The 20,009-nt window shown below is 36.3% G+C and overlaps 1 protein-coding gene across 1 annotated transcript in view; it reads left to right on the top strand.

Annotated features, from left to right (window-relative positions):
- The window catches only part of npdc1a (neural proliferation, differentiation and control, 1a), a 58,542-nt gene that overhangs the window by 22,224 nt on the left and 16,309 nt on the right, over positions 1 to 20,009 (top strand). Inside the window, exons 2-3 of the mRNA XM_007230831.4 lie at positions 3,962 to 4,108; positions 18,666 to 18,758. Of these exons, the coding sequence (XP_007230893.3) occupies positions 3,962 to 4,108; positions 18,666 to 18,758 (240 nt within the window). The remainder of the gene's footprint in view (positions 1 to 3,961; positions 4,109 to 18,665; positions 18,759 to 20,009) is intronic.

Here is a 20,009-nt window from a genome sequence, read left to right as displayed (position 1 = left end):
TTTAGCCTCTGATCCTGCCCACCACCATCCCCCAGTCCCATTTCTACACCATGGGTTGCCAGGTATAGAACACAACAGCATGTAACAGCAAGCATCCGTGCGCCGGCGCATCCAGGCCAATTATTTTTTATTTATTTAGACAATTGTTTTTTTCCCCGGCATTTTATTTTTTACTCAGCAACGCAGAGTTTTCAAATGTAGCGAAATTATATTACTTGTGTCAAAATGTACTTGAGTAAAAGTAAAATTACCTATTTTAAAAACTACTTTAAAAATGACAAATGACTCATAAAATCTACTCAATTACAGTAACGTAAATGTAAATGTAATTCGTTACTTTTCACCTCTGCACACAGCACATCACTTCTGAACACTTAACAAATAAAATACTCAAGGAATCGTTTTACCACTAAAATCAACTACATAGTTCCACTGAATCCTACAATCTGTAAATGTTCAAATCTGCCCAATCTTAAACTTCAGAACCTACTAATCTAACCAGCACAGCGCCATCCATCTGTTATCAAACATCAGTGGCTCTGAAAATAGTTAGCATTACCATTTTGCATTAGCAGCTCCATTGTTGCTAATTGTGGGAGATTAATGAAAAAATATATACTAACAGAACACTGCAGGCATCCATAGCCTGCCAGTATCAGTGTGTGACAGAATTATATATTTTTAACAGAAATTGAAAAGAATGTAGTCCAGCACTAGTTTAATTTTTTTTTTACTTCATGAAGCCAATTAAAATAAAATTACTTGTATTGGGGTAGGAAATCACTGATTTCACCCAACAGAGTAAAATTGTTGATTGTTTATTTGTTGCAAGGACTGACTTAACTAATCAGTTTTCATATTTTCCTTGTTGCTCTATATAGTTTTGCATGTTTAACATGATTTCTAATAATTCCTCAAATAAATCTAACATGTTTTTTCGTTTCCTCTTTTCTCATTTAGACTCTTTAAATGATCTCATCTTTGTCTAAGGTGTCACCTAATACTGAATTAAATTAGGACTGAATTAAATTTACTTGTAAAATCGAATTCAGTCTGAATGTCAAGCCAATGCAAACCTGGTTAACTCAGGCATTGAGTGTCAGCTTGCTCAGCATCACTTTGATATTTGTTTATACTGTTGGACCCAGTTTTCTGAGGCACTTTGTTGATGAGATGCATAGCCTTTTATTATTAATGTCACTGAGATTTACTCTTCGTTATTAAAATAGTTTTATGCACCTGGGTGGATTTTAATTCGTTTAATTAAGACTTAGCTTTGTTAAGACTCTTATCATGAAAAGTTGCTGGTACTCATTCAGACACTTTCAGAGCTTAGGTCATTAGTGATTCAGCAAAACCCATTTGCTTAGTTTTACTTTATACACCTTCCTGTAAGCTGCACTGACTGTCCATTGCTTTAAACCACAAACTGTGTTCTAAAGTGTCGGCTGCAGTCAAAGGTAGGGAGTGGGTCCACTTAGTAGGACTGTTCTATGAAGACTACTTCCCAATTGCCTCATGGTCACATGATGACAGTTTTAAAACATTTTAAATTATCTCTGCAGCTGTCTTTTTGTGGTACTGTTTTTCTTTTAACCCCTCACAACCTGCGTGTGCAGTTAGGGCTGCAGTAATTGGATACATTTTTTTTGCTTGGTTAAAGAGCAATTAAAAATCACAAAAAAACCAAGACATTTCAATTTCTGAATGGCAGAGACATTGTCAGTTCTGCCAGAGTTGGATAAGTGTGCTGCATTCTTTTACCACCAAGCCGGCAGGGGCAAGGCATGTTCTCCAAAATATATTAGGACCTGTGAAATCATTGTGACAACAAAAGTATTAAAAATGTTACTTTTTTGTTGATTTACATTTTGGACTACTTGGGTTTATTTACATTAATAAGACTATTAATACAGTAAGTTCATGGCAAGATTGACACCTACCGCATTGGGGCATATTAGGCACAGTGCTTCCACTTACACTTACAATCCGCTTTTATCTGCTTTAGTCACTTTTACCTGAAGTGGGAACATAACCTAAGTCTTTACAGGCAGGTCAGGTTTACAGGTTGTTCGTTGGCCATCTTTGCAACTCCACCTGGTAGTTCACTTCCCACTCGTACAAGACCAATCTTCCATCAGTTTAAATGGGGAGAGATCAAAATACTCTGAAGGAAAGGTCAAATCACATTTCAACAACATATTTATATCTTTGATAAAAACCTCATGGACAGTTTGTAGTGTTTGGCTTCGTAATGAGACTACTGCTCTACTGTTTACTGTGCACATTTGAAAGGGGCTTCCCGACTAGCATGCTGACCCTCTATCACTCGCAATGTAAGCAGAAATAAGATTGGCTATTTTTGTTGAAGGGTGTGTTTTTATCTTTGGACGTCTTTGTGGTTGGTGTGGCACAGTGCATAACACCACTACCTGCTAGTGAGCTGCCACATCATGTGGGACACGGGTTCAATTCCCAGTCTGGGTGACTATACTGCACTACACTAATTATAGTCCATGGGCAAGACTCCATTGCTCCACCTCTGGAACAGGAATAATCTTGTAAGTCACTTTGGATAAAAGTTTCAGCTAAATGCCTTGAATGTAAATGTAAATGAACGGACCAGAGAATGGGTTGGCACCAGAGCTGAAGGGTTTGTTCAGAGTTTATAAGTAAACGTACTAAAACCATACTGTAAACGTATCTATTTAAAGTGAAGGTCTTGCATTTGTAAATTTTAGATGAAATTATGTAAGCACACATCACCATGATGAATACATAAAGCATTAAAAGTATAAAAACTCAATGAAGAAAATGATTCCTGTTACATTGTTAGATAATTAATAAGATTATAGAAGCAGGTTTCTAGTAATGTTGTTGGGTTGTGGGGGAGATCTTTTGAACCTATTTTGTAGTGCTGTGCGATATGACAAATATCGTTTCTACAGTAATTTCATCAATTATTCATGCAAATATATAAAGTAGGCTACGATGAAATGTCTTGGCATGGTCACTTTGCATAAACTCGGTTTATATAAGTGATAATAAAATCATCTTCGCAAAAAAAAGCTTCGATATGTGGTTTTGCACATGGCGCTGCTTTACGTTATTTGACGGACACTTAAATTTTTTTTTATTGAGTTTATTTTAATAACTCAATTTAAATACCTTTACAATTTTGAAAACATTAGCTACTGCATCTACCTCATCTGTTTTTTTTTATTTGATACATATATATTGCTGCAATAAAACTAGTAATTCTCATTTGTGAAAGTTGGGTTTAACGTCACTTTGAAATAAAGTTAGTAATAAAGTAAGCAATGATATTATTTTGTCATATGTTTTTTAGAATAACTGAAAACATATTCAAATGTGGTATATCATTATATGTATCGTTATCGTGATATAAAATATTCCATATCGTGATATATGATTTTTTTTTTTCCCATATCGCCCAGCACTACTATTTTGTATTCAGCTAAGCTTCATTTTGTATAAATTTGCTGATTGTTTGGCACATACTAAAGATGGATTTTAAATGGTAGCCCCTTCATTATATACTACACACTTTCTATTATAAATCACCTTACTGTGAGCATCCGGGTTATTGGTAAATAAACTCATGATGTTAATTTCAATATTTAGGGGATGGAAGTTAAATCTTGATTCTGTGTTTGAGTCAGGTTCCAGTAAGTGGCGGGTATAACTGGAGAGGACATGCTTGGGGGGTTATTCACTGCTCACTTGCCTTTTTTCAACAAATACATGTAATAAGCAATTTTTACCATGCCTTTTTATTCCGTGAAACTGGTTCCCATCCATATTTCAGCCAATGGTGTCTACTTTTACCAGTATCATCTCTGATGTAGCCTAATTATTCACCATAAGTGCAAAATTGGAGGAGGTTTGTTTATAATGTGTTGACCGGACCTTTTTAATATCCGTGTATTTTGTGTTGTAGTGAACAACTGTCCTGACCACATAGACTGTGCCAGAGTGGGCCGGCACTTCTGCACACATGGTTCCTCCCACTGTGGACCCTGCCTTGCCCCGCTGGAGGAGGATGAAACCGGGCACTGTGTCTCCCCAAACAAACGTCATCTTCATGGTAAGAAGCTTCAGACATCACACACAGTTTCTGTCTTCAGAATCCTGCAGCATTTCTGTTCCAAACTCTAGGTGGGAATTTACAAGTTACTACAACCCCTGGCAAAAAGTATGGAATCACCAGTCTTGGATGAGCACTCCTTCAGACATTTCATTCTGTAAAACAAACTCTGATCAAAAACATGATACAATAATAAGGTCATTCCAAAGTGCAACTTGTTGGCTTTCAGGAACACCCAAAAAATGAAGAAAAAACATTGTGGAAGTCAGTGAATGTTACTTTTATTGACCAACCACAGGGAAAAAAATATGGAATCACTCAATTCTGAGGAAAAAAGTATGGAATCATGAAAAACAGATAAACAAAAGATGATTCAAAATACATCACTAGTATTTAGTTGCACCACCTTTGGCTTTTATAACGGCTTTCAGTCTCTGAGGCATGGACTTGATGAGTGACAAACAGTATTCTGCATCAATTTGGTGCCAACTCTCTTTTATAGCAGTTGCCAGATCAGCTTTGCAGGTCGGAGCCTTCTTGTGGACCATTTTTTTCCATTTCCACCACAGGTTTTCAATTGGGTTGAGATCTGGACTATTTGCAGGCCATGACATCGACTGAATGTGTCTTTCTCCAAGGAATGCCTTCACTGTTTTTGCCCTATGGCACGATGCATTGTCATCTTGGAAAATTATTTCATTATCTCCAAACATCTGTTCAATTGAAGGGATGAGAAAACTGTCCAAAATGTCAATGTAAACTTGTGCATTGATAGAAGAATTAACCACAGTCATCTCCCCAGTGCCTTTGCCTGATATGCAGCCCCATATCATCAAGGACCTTGGAAATTTGGTTGTTTTCTTCAGGCAGGCCTCTTCATAAATCTCACTGGAACGGCACCAAACAAAAGTTCCAGCATCATCACCTTGTCCAATGCAGATTCTTGACTCATCACTGAAGATAACTTTCATCCAGTCATCCACAGTCCATGATTGCCTCTCCTTAGCCCACTGCAGTTTTGTTCTTTTATGTTTAGGTGTCAATGATGGTTTTCTTTTAGCTTTCCTGTATTGAAATCCCATTTCCTTTAGGTGATTTCTTACGGTTCGGTCACATACATTGGCTCCAGCTTCTTCCCATTTATGCTTCATCTGTTTAGTTGTACTTTTTCGGTTTTCAAGACAAATGGCCTTAAGTTGCTTGTCTTGACGCTTTGATGTCTTTCTCGGTCTACCAGTACGCTTGGCTTTAACAACCATTCCATGCTGTTTGTATTTGGTCCATATCTTGGATACAGCTGACTGTGAACAGCCCACATCTTTAGCAACCATGCGTGAAGAGTTACCTTCTTCAAGAAGTTTCACAATCCTCTCTTTTGTTTCAAGAGACATTTCTCTTGTTGGAGCCATGGTTCTTCTCTAATTCGTCCACTCTAATTCGTCCAGCAGCCCTCCAAGGTGTCATGACTGCAGGTGTTTTTAACTGCAGACTAACGAGCAGATCTAATCTGAGGCAGGTGTCCATTTAGGGAAAGGAAATTGACTGGGTGTGTCCTTATTTTCTACCTTCAATTTGAGTGATTCCATACTTTTTTCCTCAGAATTGAGTGATTCCATATTTTTTTCCCTGTGGTTGGTCAATAAAAGTAACATTCACTGACTTCCACAATGTTTTTTCTTCATTTCTTTGAGTGTTCCTGAAAGCCAACAAGTTGCACTTTGGAATGACCTTATTATTGTATCATGTTTTTGATCAGAGTTTGTTTTACAGAATGAAATGTCTGAAGGAGTGCTCATCCAAGACTGGTGATTCCATACTTTTTGCCAGGGGTTGTAGTAGAAATTTTAAATGGAAAATCCCCGTTTTCTGCTCAAAAAAGTCAGGAGAGCCTCAGCAACCCCGAGTTCAGAATCCAAGATGGCTACCCTGCACATCAGCAGTAATAAAAGCAGTATTATGCAGTTTTATGCAGTTTATTATTGGCAGTTCTGTTTATTAGTATATCAGTAATTTATTAGTATATCACACATGGTGTGTGCATGCTAAAAATACTACATAATTCATTATTAACTGATATACCTAACAATGCTAATCTAGGACAATGCGAACAATGTTAAACTGAGGGATAACAGGTAAAGTACATTTTGGCTGGATTTGCCTTAAAACACTGGTAAATCACTGGTCAAATTGAGGTGAAGTGAACTCCAAAGTCTTTTGCTAAGCGTTCTTTTTTAATAATGTAAAATTATCTGAATGTCTTTGACTGGAGCACTGTCAACTCATCACACAAGACATCACTCTTTAAGATAAATGTAAGTAGAATTTTAAGCCTAGGTCACTCTACACCAGGGGTGTCCAAACTTTTTTTGTTGGGGGCCAGAAGGAGAAATATATTTGAAGTCACGGGCCACACTCTAATAAAACAAATAATGAAATATACCACTTTAAATAATACTTTTTCCTGATTATTTCATTTACACACCATTTTACTTGACTAACTATCTTTATCTTTGAGAGTGTTGTGTAAACTAAGATTTTTTAAATTGATGTTTAATTTCATGATGTCTCTTTATATTAAACTCCTTAATTACGGCAACATTTAGACTCTTTGGCCCGTTTTTCTGCGCTAGAAATGCGCACCCTCTCTGCTTTTAGGGATCACGTAGAGGTAGAACCATCTCTCCAACCAACATATCTTTGATGGCGGCGCGTGCACGCGCTGCGGCTTACCCTGTCTTCCTGTCCTGTATGGATGGGTTGAGGGCTAATTTCGCTGGTACTTGTGACCAGGTGACAATAAAGGCAATTCTGATTCTGATATCTTCTGCATGGCCAGAGCCTGTTTATGGTCATCCTGCCCACTTCCTCAATGAATGGCAGTAAACAGAGCTAAATGGGTAAAACTCAATTTAAAAATGGTAATTAACTACTTTTCAAAGAAACTCATTTTATTATATAAAGTAGAATAATGTATTTCACTCAAAAACACAAATACAACTTACCTGTATATTTTCATTTTTCAACAGTAGATGTGTTTTAGGCACTAAAGGCACAAGCATTACTGCCAGAGCTCATTGAAAAGGTTTATAACTGAAGTTTAAAACTTGTCTGCAGTACTGAAACATGTCATATAGTTCTGTGTTGAGGATTTAAGTACATATTTCGGTATAAAAATGATCAGACATTTAAAACTCTGATTTGGACTCATTTCAAGTTGCTATTTTCCTCTCAAGAGATTCTCTCACATGTGTTTAGTTCTGGCATGTTCTTGTTAAAAAATGTGTTCTTGAAGAGCAGCCAGGTGAGTCTGTGATTTCCTCATGGTGAAGACAGATGTAGTTAGGGACCCTGTGCAGTGTGTACCACGTGAACACTCAAACAGGCCTAGAATGTGAATTGCATAAAGGGCTAGGCATAATCTTGACTTTCTTACTGGTTTGGGCTTTTTAAAACTTTGGCTCTCATAAATTAAAAGTATAAAGTTTTCAGAGTTTCAAAGTTATCTATGTGTAATATAATAAAATATATATTTAATTATGTTTTATCTATCAATAAACAAAATGAATGTGTGACTATCATAGAACAAGCTAGATAGAAAATATAGGCATCAGAAACCAGACTTTTACCTTGCAGTTAATTTCTACATTTTTCATTACTGTGATTTACAGAAATACTGTAACCTCACTGAGCAGAACCCAGACAAGCCATTAGCTCTGTTCCTGTCTGGATTAGGCTTATCTCTCTCTCTCTACCATTCTCTCTACTGCGCTCTCTCTACTGCGCTCTCTCTACCACTCTCTACCACTCTCGCTCTTTTTTTTTTTTTTTTCTTGTTTGTCGTCCCCAATGATTTGGATGGTTTTGATCCAGAGGAGTTTAATCCCCAAATCTGTCCTGCACTCACTGGCTCTGCAGCATCTGCATGCTGCATAAGCACACATGGCCATGGCACATGACTGACTAGTGCAGGGGTCACTAATAAGCGGACCGCGGTTCGGTTCCGGACCCAAACCGATAAACTACTAAGAAGTATTTAATTCTGACAAAGTTTATTTAAAGTGGCAGAATTTTTCTTGTCTTTATGGTTTACCCGCTTTGCAGCACAGTAAACTTACAGACCAATCATGTGTGCTGCAAGATCACCAAACACTCTCCTCTGCCAATCAGATCTGTGCAGATTCAGAGCACGGATTACGCACAGACGAAGTAGGCAGTGAGAAGTTGCAGTCCGAAATAAAGCGAGAAAGGCTGATTCAGATGGTGCGCACCAGAAAAAGAAAAACTACATTTTTAAAATTAGTAATTATTATGACAATTAGGTCTAAATATAAAATCAAATAGAATAAATATAGCATTTTGATTCACATTAGTAGACTAAGTTAAATTATTGAGGGTGTTTTCATTTTTTGTATGAAAAGTCAATAATGTAATTATTGTGACAGGCCTATTTAAAACAATAAATATTGTTGTAATATACTTAATAGTATTTGTAACTGACAGAAGTACTAGGCTTCTTCAGTGTACAGGATACAGCACTGAATCACCGTACCGTACTGAAATCTGATTAAATACCCCTGGACTAGTGTGTACTTGTTCAGATGAATATAGCCCCACAGTCTAATGAATTAAGCAGTATTAATTAAGGTAAATTGATTAGTTTTACCCTTTTCTGAGCTGCAGGGTAATTTCTGACTGCGTAAAAGCGGTGTAGCAGTGTAGGCAGGGTGAAGGTTTTTACAAAAGTATGCTGCCATGCATATTAAAAAAAAAATTATGAAATAAATAGCTTATATTTATCTCATAATTAGATAATATATGTCATAAAAATACATACATAGACATAGATCTTGTATGTCAGCTGGCAGTACTACCTGCTTTTGTTATAAATATGCGTTGTATGACATAGCATTATTGCACACATTATTGTTTATCTATGAAGAGGCTCAAAACAATAATAGTGATTGGCTTCCTGGGAGCTGCAAATCCTCCAGCAACTAGATGGGCCTTAGTGATGAAACAACTGAAGAGGTGCAGTGAAGTATCTGCTAAAGCTCTTCCATCCAAATCCTCTCCATGAAGCTGAACTTGTTACTCTCTATTTAAATTCACAGTATTTTGTGCAGATTTAATCTGGAATGCTGTATATTCCCCTGTATATGCTAGAAATCACCCTTATCCCAGGATCTGCCTTATATGCACTAACAAAAATGTAGTAAATTGTTTTTAAATTGTTATTTATTTAGTGGCATACCTGAAGAAACCCATAAAATGCACTATAGTTTAATGCATGCAGACTTTTTAACCTCTGGAACGGTCATTCTCTCAGTAAGAGAACCCCCTCTTTTTAACGTGTTTAACATTTTATTCTTATTTTTTCTCTAGTCAAATTTACTACAATATTAACTTATCCCTTTCATTAAACTGTATTATTTATATCAACATAAAGAGTCAGGAAGAAATATAATACTCGGACAGAACATATTGCGATCGTGAAAGGATCCCAAAATGACTTTAAAATCTCAGTTGGAGTTTGGAACACAAGAATTACATTTAGATTTTGAATTGTTCATTTAAACTCCTTTTATGATGGTGATGTAATGGTCATTCAATTATAGTATGATATTGCATTTACACATTTTTTGTGCAGTCAGCTTTAAATTTATAAGAATGTTTAGGCATTGTAATTGGAATATAAAAAAATATAAATATCCTAAATAGATAAATACATTTAAAATTTTTCAAACAAATTTGTTCTGTTAGCTTGTTCAGGTTAATGGGCTCTTCTCGCCAAGTAAACACAATGTATTGAGGTCAGCAAAAATAATTGAGGTTATGTCCATATATTATATGATTAGTAGATAACATAATTATGTGACAGGCCTGTAAAAAAAAACACTGGTGTCTTAAAATAAATGTTATTTTGATGTTTGTACACCAGGCAGAGATATATCCTCTTTAAAAACTCCTTGATTCTTTAAATAATGATCAAAAGTCTTCTTCTGTCGGTCTGTTTCTCTCCCTCGGTTTCTCCCTCTGTGTTGGTGTTATTAGGCTGTGTTCCAGTAACAGGTTGGAGTGTGTGGTGTGTGTGAAGTTGAGTCATTCCTGTGTATTGAGTTGAGTGTGTGTTTTTAAGGATGAGCTTTACTGGGTAAATACTGCAGTCTCTCAGTGTTCTGATGAGGTTCACTCTTATGCTTCTAATTATAATTCGTGTTTTTAACATTGTACCTGGATATGGTTCAGTTTTCCACAGAAAATATTAAACCAGAGTGCTGTTTCCACAATTACTGTAGATCCAGGACACACGGGGAGGAAATACTGTTATTTTTACCACAAGTACTTTCCTGTAGGTTCTTGTAAGAGCTAAAATGAGAGTGAGTACAGATATAGGGTTCTACCATTCAGTTAAAGTTAAGTTAAAATTAGTAAAATAAATAGTTCCAGGCTCTGTAAACATTGTCACAAGATTAATTCACATAAAAAATTTACATTGTTAAGTGTTCTTAAAAATCACATGCATTAATACATTAATATTGACAGCAGTAAAAATATACAAAATATGAAATAATAATATGAAATAATATGAATATATATATATATATATGTAAACAAAAAATCATCTTCGAAGTTACCACTCAAAAAATAAATCTTTATGAAATTATTACATATTACATTATAATCTACATTTATAACTTCATTGTATTCAACTTTAATGTATACCAGGCCTTTCTTAACGTTTCCTCTCCGAAGGGCCAAAATGTTTGTTTTAACTGAGTCTAATAAATGTACTGGATATTATATTATTATATAAGTGCTCGGATATTTCAATTCAAGTTGACCATCTTTATTTTAATTCCATATTATTTCATACAAACCTGAGACATACAAACCCCTTCAAAACATAGTGTAGTTTAAGTTAACGTCAGCCACGCTTTACACGTTACAACATCTCTGTGTAACTAAGGCCTGCTAGAGTAGTTACGTCTCATTTTTAGTAAATATATATCTCACTAGTGTTTAGCTAACAAGTTAGTATTTTTCCTGAGTTTTCTCATCCACCTTAAATGTGTCGGGAGTTCCATTCAGAGTGAAAGAAAATCAATCAAACCTTTTTTTTAAATAATGAATTCAAAACCGTTTTCAGGGTCTTTTCTGACACTGATGTTTTGTGGAAGTGTGTGAGAATCACAGCTGAGTGTATGTTTACATTACGTGTACACTGTTTTTGTATGGACATGTTAAATGCTACTAATAAACATTAATAATGGGTTAATTCTCCATGTAAACATTAATATGTTTATTTATGGTAGGTTGAGTGCTCCCTGTTCGATTACACCATTAGTTCTCTGAAATCTCTTTCGTATCTGAATAAAACCTGCAATTTTAACTGAAATATTCGTAAATGAATCAAAATCTAATCATATTGGATCCTTAAGAAATTAATCAAATTGAGAATAATAAAATTGATTTCATTAATCAGTGGTGATACCCAGCTGATTTCTCCTCCTTTTTACTGGTTTATTAGAGATTCAGCAATATAATCAGCCTTTAAGATATGTTTAGATGCTTTAGATAACCTGACTGAAAAATGATTATAAAGTTGTATATTGTATTGTATAAATGTCCTTATTGATGCAGAAAATGTTTAAGTATGATTTAAATGTATGTTTGATTTTGTTTGCATTGTGTGTGAGGTAAACTGAGCACAGAGCTCTTTTCTCCATAAAGAACTGTTGTCTGGTTATAAACACTGAGAGCAGCTTTAGCAGACTGCATGTGTTTGTAGTGACCAGCAGAGGGCGCTGTTCATCAGTGATTTACAGCATTTTTAGATCATGCCACTCACAGAGTTGTGTCTTTTACCTGTCTGCTGATAACACATCCGTCTAATCATAGTGTATGTTAGGGACATATACACTACATGGACAAAAGTATTGGGACACTTGCTCTTTTATTATTTCTCAGTATTTAAAAGATTTTTTCTGCTTTCATTGGTGTAACTGTCTCTAGTGTCCAGGGACGAGTTTCTTTTACACTTATGAGCAAAATGATTGGTTGGAGCTCCATCATTTAAAAGTTTGAACCTGCCTCTTCTTACCATGCAACATTACAGTCTCCTGGAATAGTTTTCTCAGCATGAAGGAGGTTCTTGAACCCATCTCAGTTGATCAGGTTAAGGTCAGAGGATTGTGGGAGACAAACACTTGCTTACTACATAATTCCATATGTGTCCCTTAATTGTGTTCATGTCTTTAATATTAATCTACAGTGTAGAAAATAAATTAAATAATAACGTGAGGAAAAACATTGAACGGGATGGTTTGTTATATATATATATATATATGTGTGTGTGTGTGTGTGTGTGTGTGTGTATATATATATATATATATATATATATATATATATATATATATATATATATATATATATATATCATAATCACCCTTACTTGGGGCTAGGTAGCATTGTCTCTGTAATACAGACAGGCGCGACTCATGAGAGAAACCCTACTGGCACTATTTTAGTACAGCTCTCGCCAGACTTAAGTATTTAAAAGTGCTGTATTAAGTGTTCTGTTAATTTTGGTGTTAAATGTGATAAACACTGCTTGCGGACCTGTATGATTGTTCCGTACAGTCACATGACTCAGCCTCTCCCCGCCCCCTGGTAGGATATTTCAGAAATGTGAATTTGACGTTTTTTTTTATGGTCTATTTTGTATAGAATTAATATGTTAGACTGGGAATTCCACAACTACTACTACTTAGTTGTCTGATTTTGTTTTTTCATATTGAGAAGTAGTTTGGAAGTGAAGGGACTGTTAATAAATGGTTCCACTATAAAATAATGAACTCAAGATGCTCTGGTCACTCAGATTATCACACATTATCTATTATCTATAACATTTTATTTTACCCCACCCCATTCACACATGGTATGAAGGGTTCTCCCTCTCTTTTTTACTTGTTTCAACTACAGTGAGTTCTGAGCTTGGTATTTGCAGTGTAGTATTGAGAAACACAGTTGGACTAGCTGTTTGCAGCACTTTGGTTTTAAGTATTATAAACAAACTTAGTAAATGTAGTATTAAAACCTGATAAACACTAATGAATTGAACCTCACATATTAACCATTACAAAAATCACATTTACTTTTCAGTGTCTTATAAACAGAACAATGGTAACACATCCACCAAATGCTGTGTATTGCACTCTTATAGCAAAAATATTAATTTCACCGTGGAAAATAAAGTCTTAAAAAGATTTTTTTTTAAAGAAGGTTTTTTGTGTGACCGTGACTATATAAACAATAATATTAATAGTGTGTGCGTGTGTGTGATCAATATCTGCATTACTCTGCTGCAGTAGTTTGATGGACGGGTGTCACTTCTCTTATAGAGAACTCTCACTGCTTCACTTCACTCTGCTGTAGTACAGATGGCTCGTCCCACCTCTTCCCTCACCTACCGTGGAGCGCACTATACAGGCGGGACAGAGGGGGGTCACACAGTAACAAAGCAGACAGTGAAAGTGCTGAGGCATCAGATCTGCACGGTGGAGGAGCCAGATGGCTCTCCTTCTGGACTGAAAACCAAACTAACACACACTTACACTCTCTTACAACTTTCACTTCTTCACTCCTTCAGACTCCGTATCACACTGGCATTAGGAGTATATGTTTGTATGCAGGAGAAAAAAAAAGATTGCGGTTAGAAAGGTGAATGCAGTTAAGCATTAGGGGAAACGGTAGAGATAGAAATGTAAGCTAAATAGTTAATATAGGATAAATAAAGAAATTCCATGTTGAACATAAGTGACAGAGAATTTATGAACTATAAAATAAAAGCAATAGTATTGCTGCATGCACGTGTGTTTGAGAGAGAAAGAGAGAGAGAGAAAGAAAGCAATATTTGAACACTGCTCTAGTTTGATTTGCACTGGCAAACATTTAATTTGGACAACAATTTGTACACATTAAAAATGATTTTGATAAAGCCTTTTTATGTAATATGTAAAATATGCCTAAGATATGTGAACGGAAGTTTACCAAGGCTACACTGACCATTAGCTAAAAACTGCTTATGGGTGATGCATTGAATTGGGTGCACAAACAGCCCGAAAGATTTTAAATTACTGAAAACCTCAACATGCATTTTAAATGTGTCATTTAATATAACCAAGTGTCTTTGCATTATAATGTAAAACTAAATTTGTAAAAAAAAATAATAATAAAATAATAATAATAGTAACGTTCATAGTTTGTAGTTAGTACTGGACAGAAAACATATTTGCATGTCCCAACTGATCATTATTAAATTTTTTGACAAATAAAAATTGCAATTAATGCCAAATGTTTGCTACTTAAGTAATTATCCCCCAGTTTTTTGTTCAAACCTGTCACACCATTTAGTTTACCCCTATAAAACGTTTTTTTTTTTTCTGACATCACTGGAAATGACATCACATGTCTTTTGAAAAACAGTCTGCAAATAATATAAAGTGTCACTATTTTTAGAACTTAAATTCCATATTTACCATGAATAACACTCAATAACGCTCAACCCTGTCATGCTTAATCCTGTCTCATTCAACCCCTTTATGCTTAATCTTTTTACGCTCAACCCCATCATACTCAACCCCGTCACGCTCAACCCTTTCTCATTCAACTCAGTTACGCTCAACCCTTTCTCATTCAACCCCGTCATGCTCAACTCGGTCTCATTTAACCCCGTCACGCTCAACCCTTTCTCATTCAACCCAGTCACATTCAACCCCTGTCTCATTCAACCCCGTCATGCTCAACTCTGTCTCATTCAACCCCGTCACGCTCAACTCTGTCTCATTCAACCATGTCACGCTCAACTTTGTCTCATTCAACCCCGTCATGCTCAACTTTGTCTCATTCAACCCTGTCATGCTCAACTCTGTCTCATTCAACCCCGTCACGCTCAACTCTGTCTCATTCAACCATGTCACGCTCAACTTTGTCTCATTCAACCCTGTCATGCTCAACTTTGTCTCATTCAACCCCGTCATGCTCAACTCTGTCTCATTCAACCCCGTCACGCTCAACTCTGTCTCATTCAACCATGTCACGCTCAACTTTGTCTCATTCAACCCCGTCATGCTCAACTTTGTCTCATTCAACCCCGTCATGCTCAACTTTGTCTCATTCAACCCCTGTCACGCTCAACCCCCGTCACGCTCAACCCCGTCACGCTCAACCCCGTCACGCTCAACCCCGTCACGCTCAACCCCGTCACGCTCAACCCCGTCACGCTCAACCCCGTCACGCTCAACCCGTCACGCTCAACCCCTTCAATTCAGTCTCTTTACCCTCAACCCTGTCATGCTCAACCCCATCTAATTTAACCCAGTCACACTCTACTCTGTCCCGGTCAACCCTTTTTTGCTCAACACTAATCAAAACTTAATGTCAGTTTTAAAGGTAAATAGATCCATAATGTGTTGAAATGTGAATTGTCCTTTCAACTCCTATTTAACCTTCAACTCTTAAAATTGGCATGATAAGGGGTAGATTTTACTCAGCAGTGCTGAACTGCTCCGTCTTTACACTCAGTGCTGTGTAGGGCTGAGGTTTCTCTGTCTGTGTCAGAGTGAAACCAGTTACAGCTCTGTTCTGCTGCTGCATCCAGTGTGTGAAAAGCTTATAACAGTTATTTTTTCTGGGGTCTGTTATTTTTCCATGAAGGGGAGATGCTGAGGGGGTGAGTGTGATTTCTAGTAATCCAGCCTAGTTTAAAAGAATCCTCACATTTTTCACAACAGTAGTATATATTCACAGTCTCACACAAATGTTTTATTTATGTTTTCACTTATAAAAGGAATCCTTTAGCTGTTCTTTATACAGTTTCCATCTAAGTTTCCTTCTTAACACTGAAACTTCTGCAACAAAATAAATATTAAAGTTTTTTTAGTAAACATTTTCAAGTAATTTTCAAAAAGTTTCAAATACTTCAGTAGAAACCAAAAACTAGAAATGTTTGTCTGTTCTGTAAACTTACAAACACTCTGATTTTGTATAAAACAATAATATGGTAACAAAATAAAACATGTAATGAAAATAAAGTAATGTTACAACGCACATCTGCAACAGAATTAAAGTACAGCATATTTAGTTCCTCATATAAACTGCAATTAATTTAGTGTAAATACAGTACATTGTATTAAAAAGAAAAAGGAAATAAAATGCTTTCAGATGTATTGTTATTATCATTAGGTTTTTTTGTCAACATTTTTTGTCATATTATTGTGTATGATACGATATGGAATATCCTGTTGTCACTTACTGTTTATGTAAACATATTCACACAGAGGTTGCACAGGATTGTGTGTAGGACTGATGATTTAATCAGGCACTAATAGAAAAGTGATAAAATGTGTAATAATACTACTGCTTTACTACTGTTGGTATGCTGGGGTGCTGAATTTTGTTGATAACATTTTTGTTGACAAATCTACAGTAAGGAAAACATTAAGAATGTAGTGTATGGTAGGACACCACAGAGGAAGAAACTGCTGTACAAGTACCTGGATGTTCCACAGCACTTCTGTTTAAATATACTGTGGACAGATGAAACCAAAATTAAGTTGTTTGGAAGGAAAACACAATGCTATATGTGGAGAAAAAAGGCACAGCACACCATCATCAAAACCTCATCCCAACTATGAAACATGGTGTAGGGTGCATCATGGTTTGGGGCTGCTTTGCTGCCTCAGGGTCTGGACGGATCTCGGTCATCAACTGAAAAATGAATTCCAAGAAAAATTAAGTTTACCAAGACATTTTGCAGGGAAACTTTAGACCATCTGTCTGCCAACTGAAGCTCAACAGAGGATGGATGATGCAACAGAACAACGACCCTAAACCTAGAAGTAAATCAACAACTGAACGGCTTCAACAGAAGAAAATACGCCTTCTGGAGTCCTGACCTCCTGAACCCAACTGAGATGCTGTGGCATCATGACCTCAAGAGATCGATTCACACCAGATATCCCAAGAATATAGCTGAACTGTAACAGTTTTGTGAAGAGGAATGCTCCAAAATTCCTCCTGACTGTTGTACAGGTCTGATCTGCAACTACAGGAAATGTTTGGTTGAGGGTTTTGCTGCCAAAAGAGGATCAACCAGTTATTAAATCCAAAGGTTCACATACTTTTTTCACCCTCACTGTGAACGTTAACATGTTGTGTTCAATAAAACCATGCAAATATATAGTTTTTTTTTCTGTGGTATTAGTTTAAGCAGACTATGTTTGTCTATTGTTGTGAGTTTTTTTTTATTGACCAATTTATGCAGAAATCTAAGTAATCCCAAAGGGTTCACACACTTTTTCTTGCAACTGTATAAATTTGTTAATAATGTTAACAAAGGTCTGAGTACATTTTTTAATAAGGTGTTTGTTAAACTAAGGACTCTACTGGCTACAACTCTCTCTGTCTCTGCCTGTCAGAGGAAGTTGTGTTTCCTGTTTTGTTTCTCACGTCTATTATTTTTTTTTTAATTAGGTACTATATGTTGTGTTGACCCAGTATGATGTGTGAGGTCAATTTCAGCCTCCTGTCAGGTGGGTTTCTGCTGAATCAATACAGACAACAGTAACAGTATAAATATGCCTATTATATAGTGATGGAGATATATTAGATAGTGATCTTGATTGGTCTCTGAAGCTATTTAAAGTTTCAGTGCTGAGTTAAGGAGTAGTAGAATGGGGGGTGGGCTGGTCCAGTGACTGTAGCCCCCCTGTGGTTTAGCCTCCGCATCGGCCACACACACTCTCCCGCTGGTTGCTAGGAGCGGATCATCCATAGTCTTGGAATGCAGCTTACTGTCTGGCCAACAGTACCATTAAGTGATGCTGTGCTATTGTTTCTCTTTCATGGTGTCTCAAGCAAACAACACCCCGGCACACTCTCGCTCCCCCGGGACACACTCTTACACACACTCCACCTCCAGCCAATCTGTGCACACTGCCTTTCATCCTCACAGCTCTGCTATGTGAATGCATACGTCACACTCTCTCATTACAACTGACTTACACTTGGGCTGCACAATATATCATTTCAATATCGTCATCACAGTGTGCTCAAGCTCAAAAAACACAGCAACATGGGGTCTTATGATTTTTGCAATGCAGAGAGCATGGACATAATCATATAAAGGCAAATATTTAAATAAATGAATAATACAGATTAGAATAAAGACATCCTCAGTGGATTTGAGAAAAAAATAAAACTAATTTTATAGGGCCATAACAAGGTCATATAAAGCTCATTATACCGTACATATCATGCCACAACTTCAATAAGGTCATTTTTGTGACATTCCTACCAAAGACAGATTATGTTTGATTAATGTGAAACAAGAAATCTGGTTAATTCTTTGTAATATTGCAATATAGAGCACCACATAACTTACACACTCACACTTCAACCATAATGCTCAATAGAGAAGTAAATAAAGGTGTGGAGGGTGAAGGTGAGAGTGAGCATATCTAAATCAATCACATGCTCTCTTATTATTGTCTTTCAGATAAAGAGACTCGTCGTCCTGATCTTGATGAAGAAATCGACTACTTGTCTTCGATTATCGCCAAGCAACAAACGTCAGATATCAGAAAGCCAGGTTGGAGCAGCTTCTTTCTATTTTTTTAGTGATTTATATTGACATATTTTGTTGGATCACAATACATTTAAATTTTTTTGTCGATACATTTGAACCACCTGCAATGTAAACCACACAGTAAAAAAGTTGTGCAATATGTTAAATATTATATTGCAAAATATTTAAAAACATTTTCACAATACAGTTTATTGCAGTGTTTTGACACACAGGCAAAATGCATCAGCAGTGTCAGATTTTTAAAAACTGTTATTCAAATACTCCCTAATGCAAAGGAGAGTACTTGTTTTATTCCGTTTTTGCTGCACTTCATCCATTTAATTAGGATGTTTAATATCCTCTGTATTTTTATTAGGGCTGGGTATCGATACCAAAAAGGCACCGACCAAAATGTGTCTGTACGAAAGGTCAAAAAAATGTGATGCTTGGTCAAAACAACCACAATGTCGCCGTGACACACATCTCTCGCACACTCATGCTTCCTGTCTCTCGCCCGCACTCTGTATCTCTGGCTCGCCTTCATTTGCGCTGTCTCTTTCTGTCCAGCGCATTTGCCTTGTCTCACATAATCATACAGTTATCCAGTCAGCCAATGGTGTAGAAGCAGTGCAGTGCATAAAATCATTTAGACATGAGCCAGAAGCTTCAGTTAATTTTAATTTCAATCAGAATCAGGATAGAGAAATATGTAATTTCAGACCCCAGATTTACACCTGCTCACTATATGGCTATAATATTAGGGTTATATCTGAATAACGCTAAATAAAACTGCAAGTGTAAACAAACCTTTAAAACGGACACAAAACAGAAAGCTGAGGCTGCAGTGTGCAGAGGCTCACCAAACCCATCCAGATCACCAAATCTGTTTCTTCTTCTGGTGTTTATTGTTTGGTGATTGTCTGCTTCAACTCTCTCTATAGTTGAGGAACTGGAACATAATTCAGTTGATCCATAAATAAACCCCTTTTTTTTAGCTGGACTGAACTTTGGTCCTTTAGTTAGTTTTGTGTTTTTTGCTTTTTGCTTTTTTTTTTTGCTCCTTTCACACCTGCTATTTTGGTTTATTCCAGTGGTCTGAGATCTGGAAGAAAGCCCCCTTAAATGCCAAAAGCCATTTATACTATAATACTTGTACAATTATGATCACATGAATCACATGAATACTGCATATGTTACACCTTCACCACCATCATCTGTTAAAATGTTAAAATGTTAAAATGTTAAAATGTTATTTTATTTTTAAATATTCTTTCT

This window comes from Astyanax mexicanus, chromosome 17 (assembly GCF_023375975.1).
Source record: "Astyanax mexicanus isolate ESR-SI-001 chromosome 17, AstMex3_surface, whole genome shotgun sequence".
Lineage (NCBI taxonomy): Eukaryota > Metazoa > Chordata > Actinopteri > Characiformes > Acestrorhamphidae > Astyanax > Astyanax mexicanus.
The sequence above is the reverse complement of the archived record's forward strand: the minus strand, read 5'-3'. Positions and strand labels throughout refer to the sequence as shown.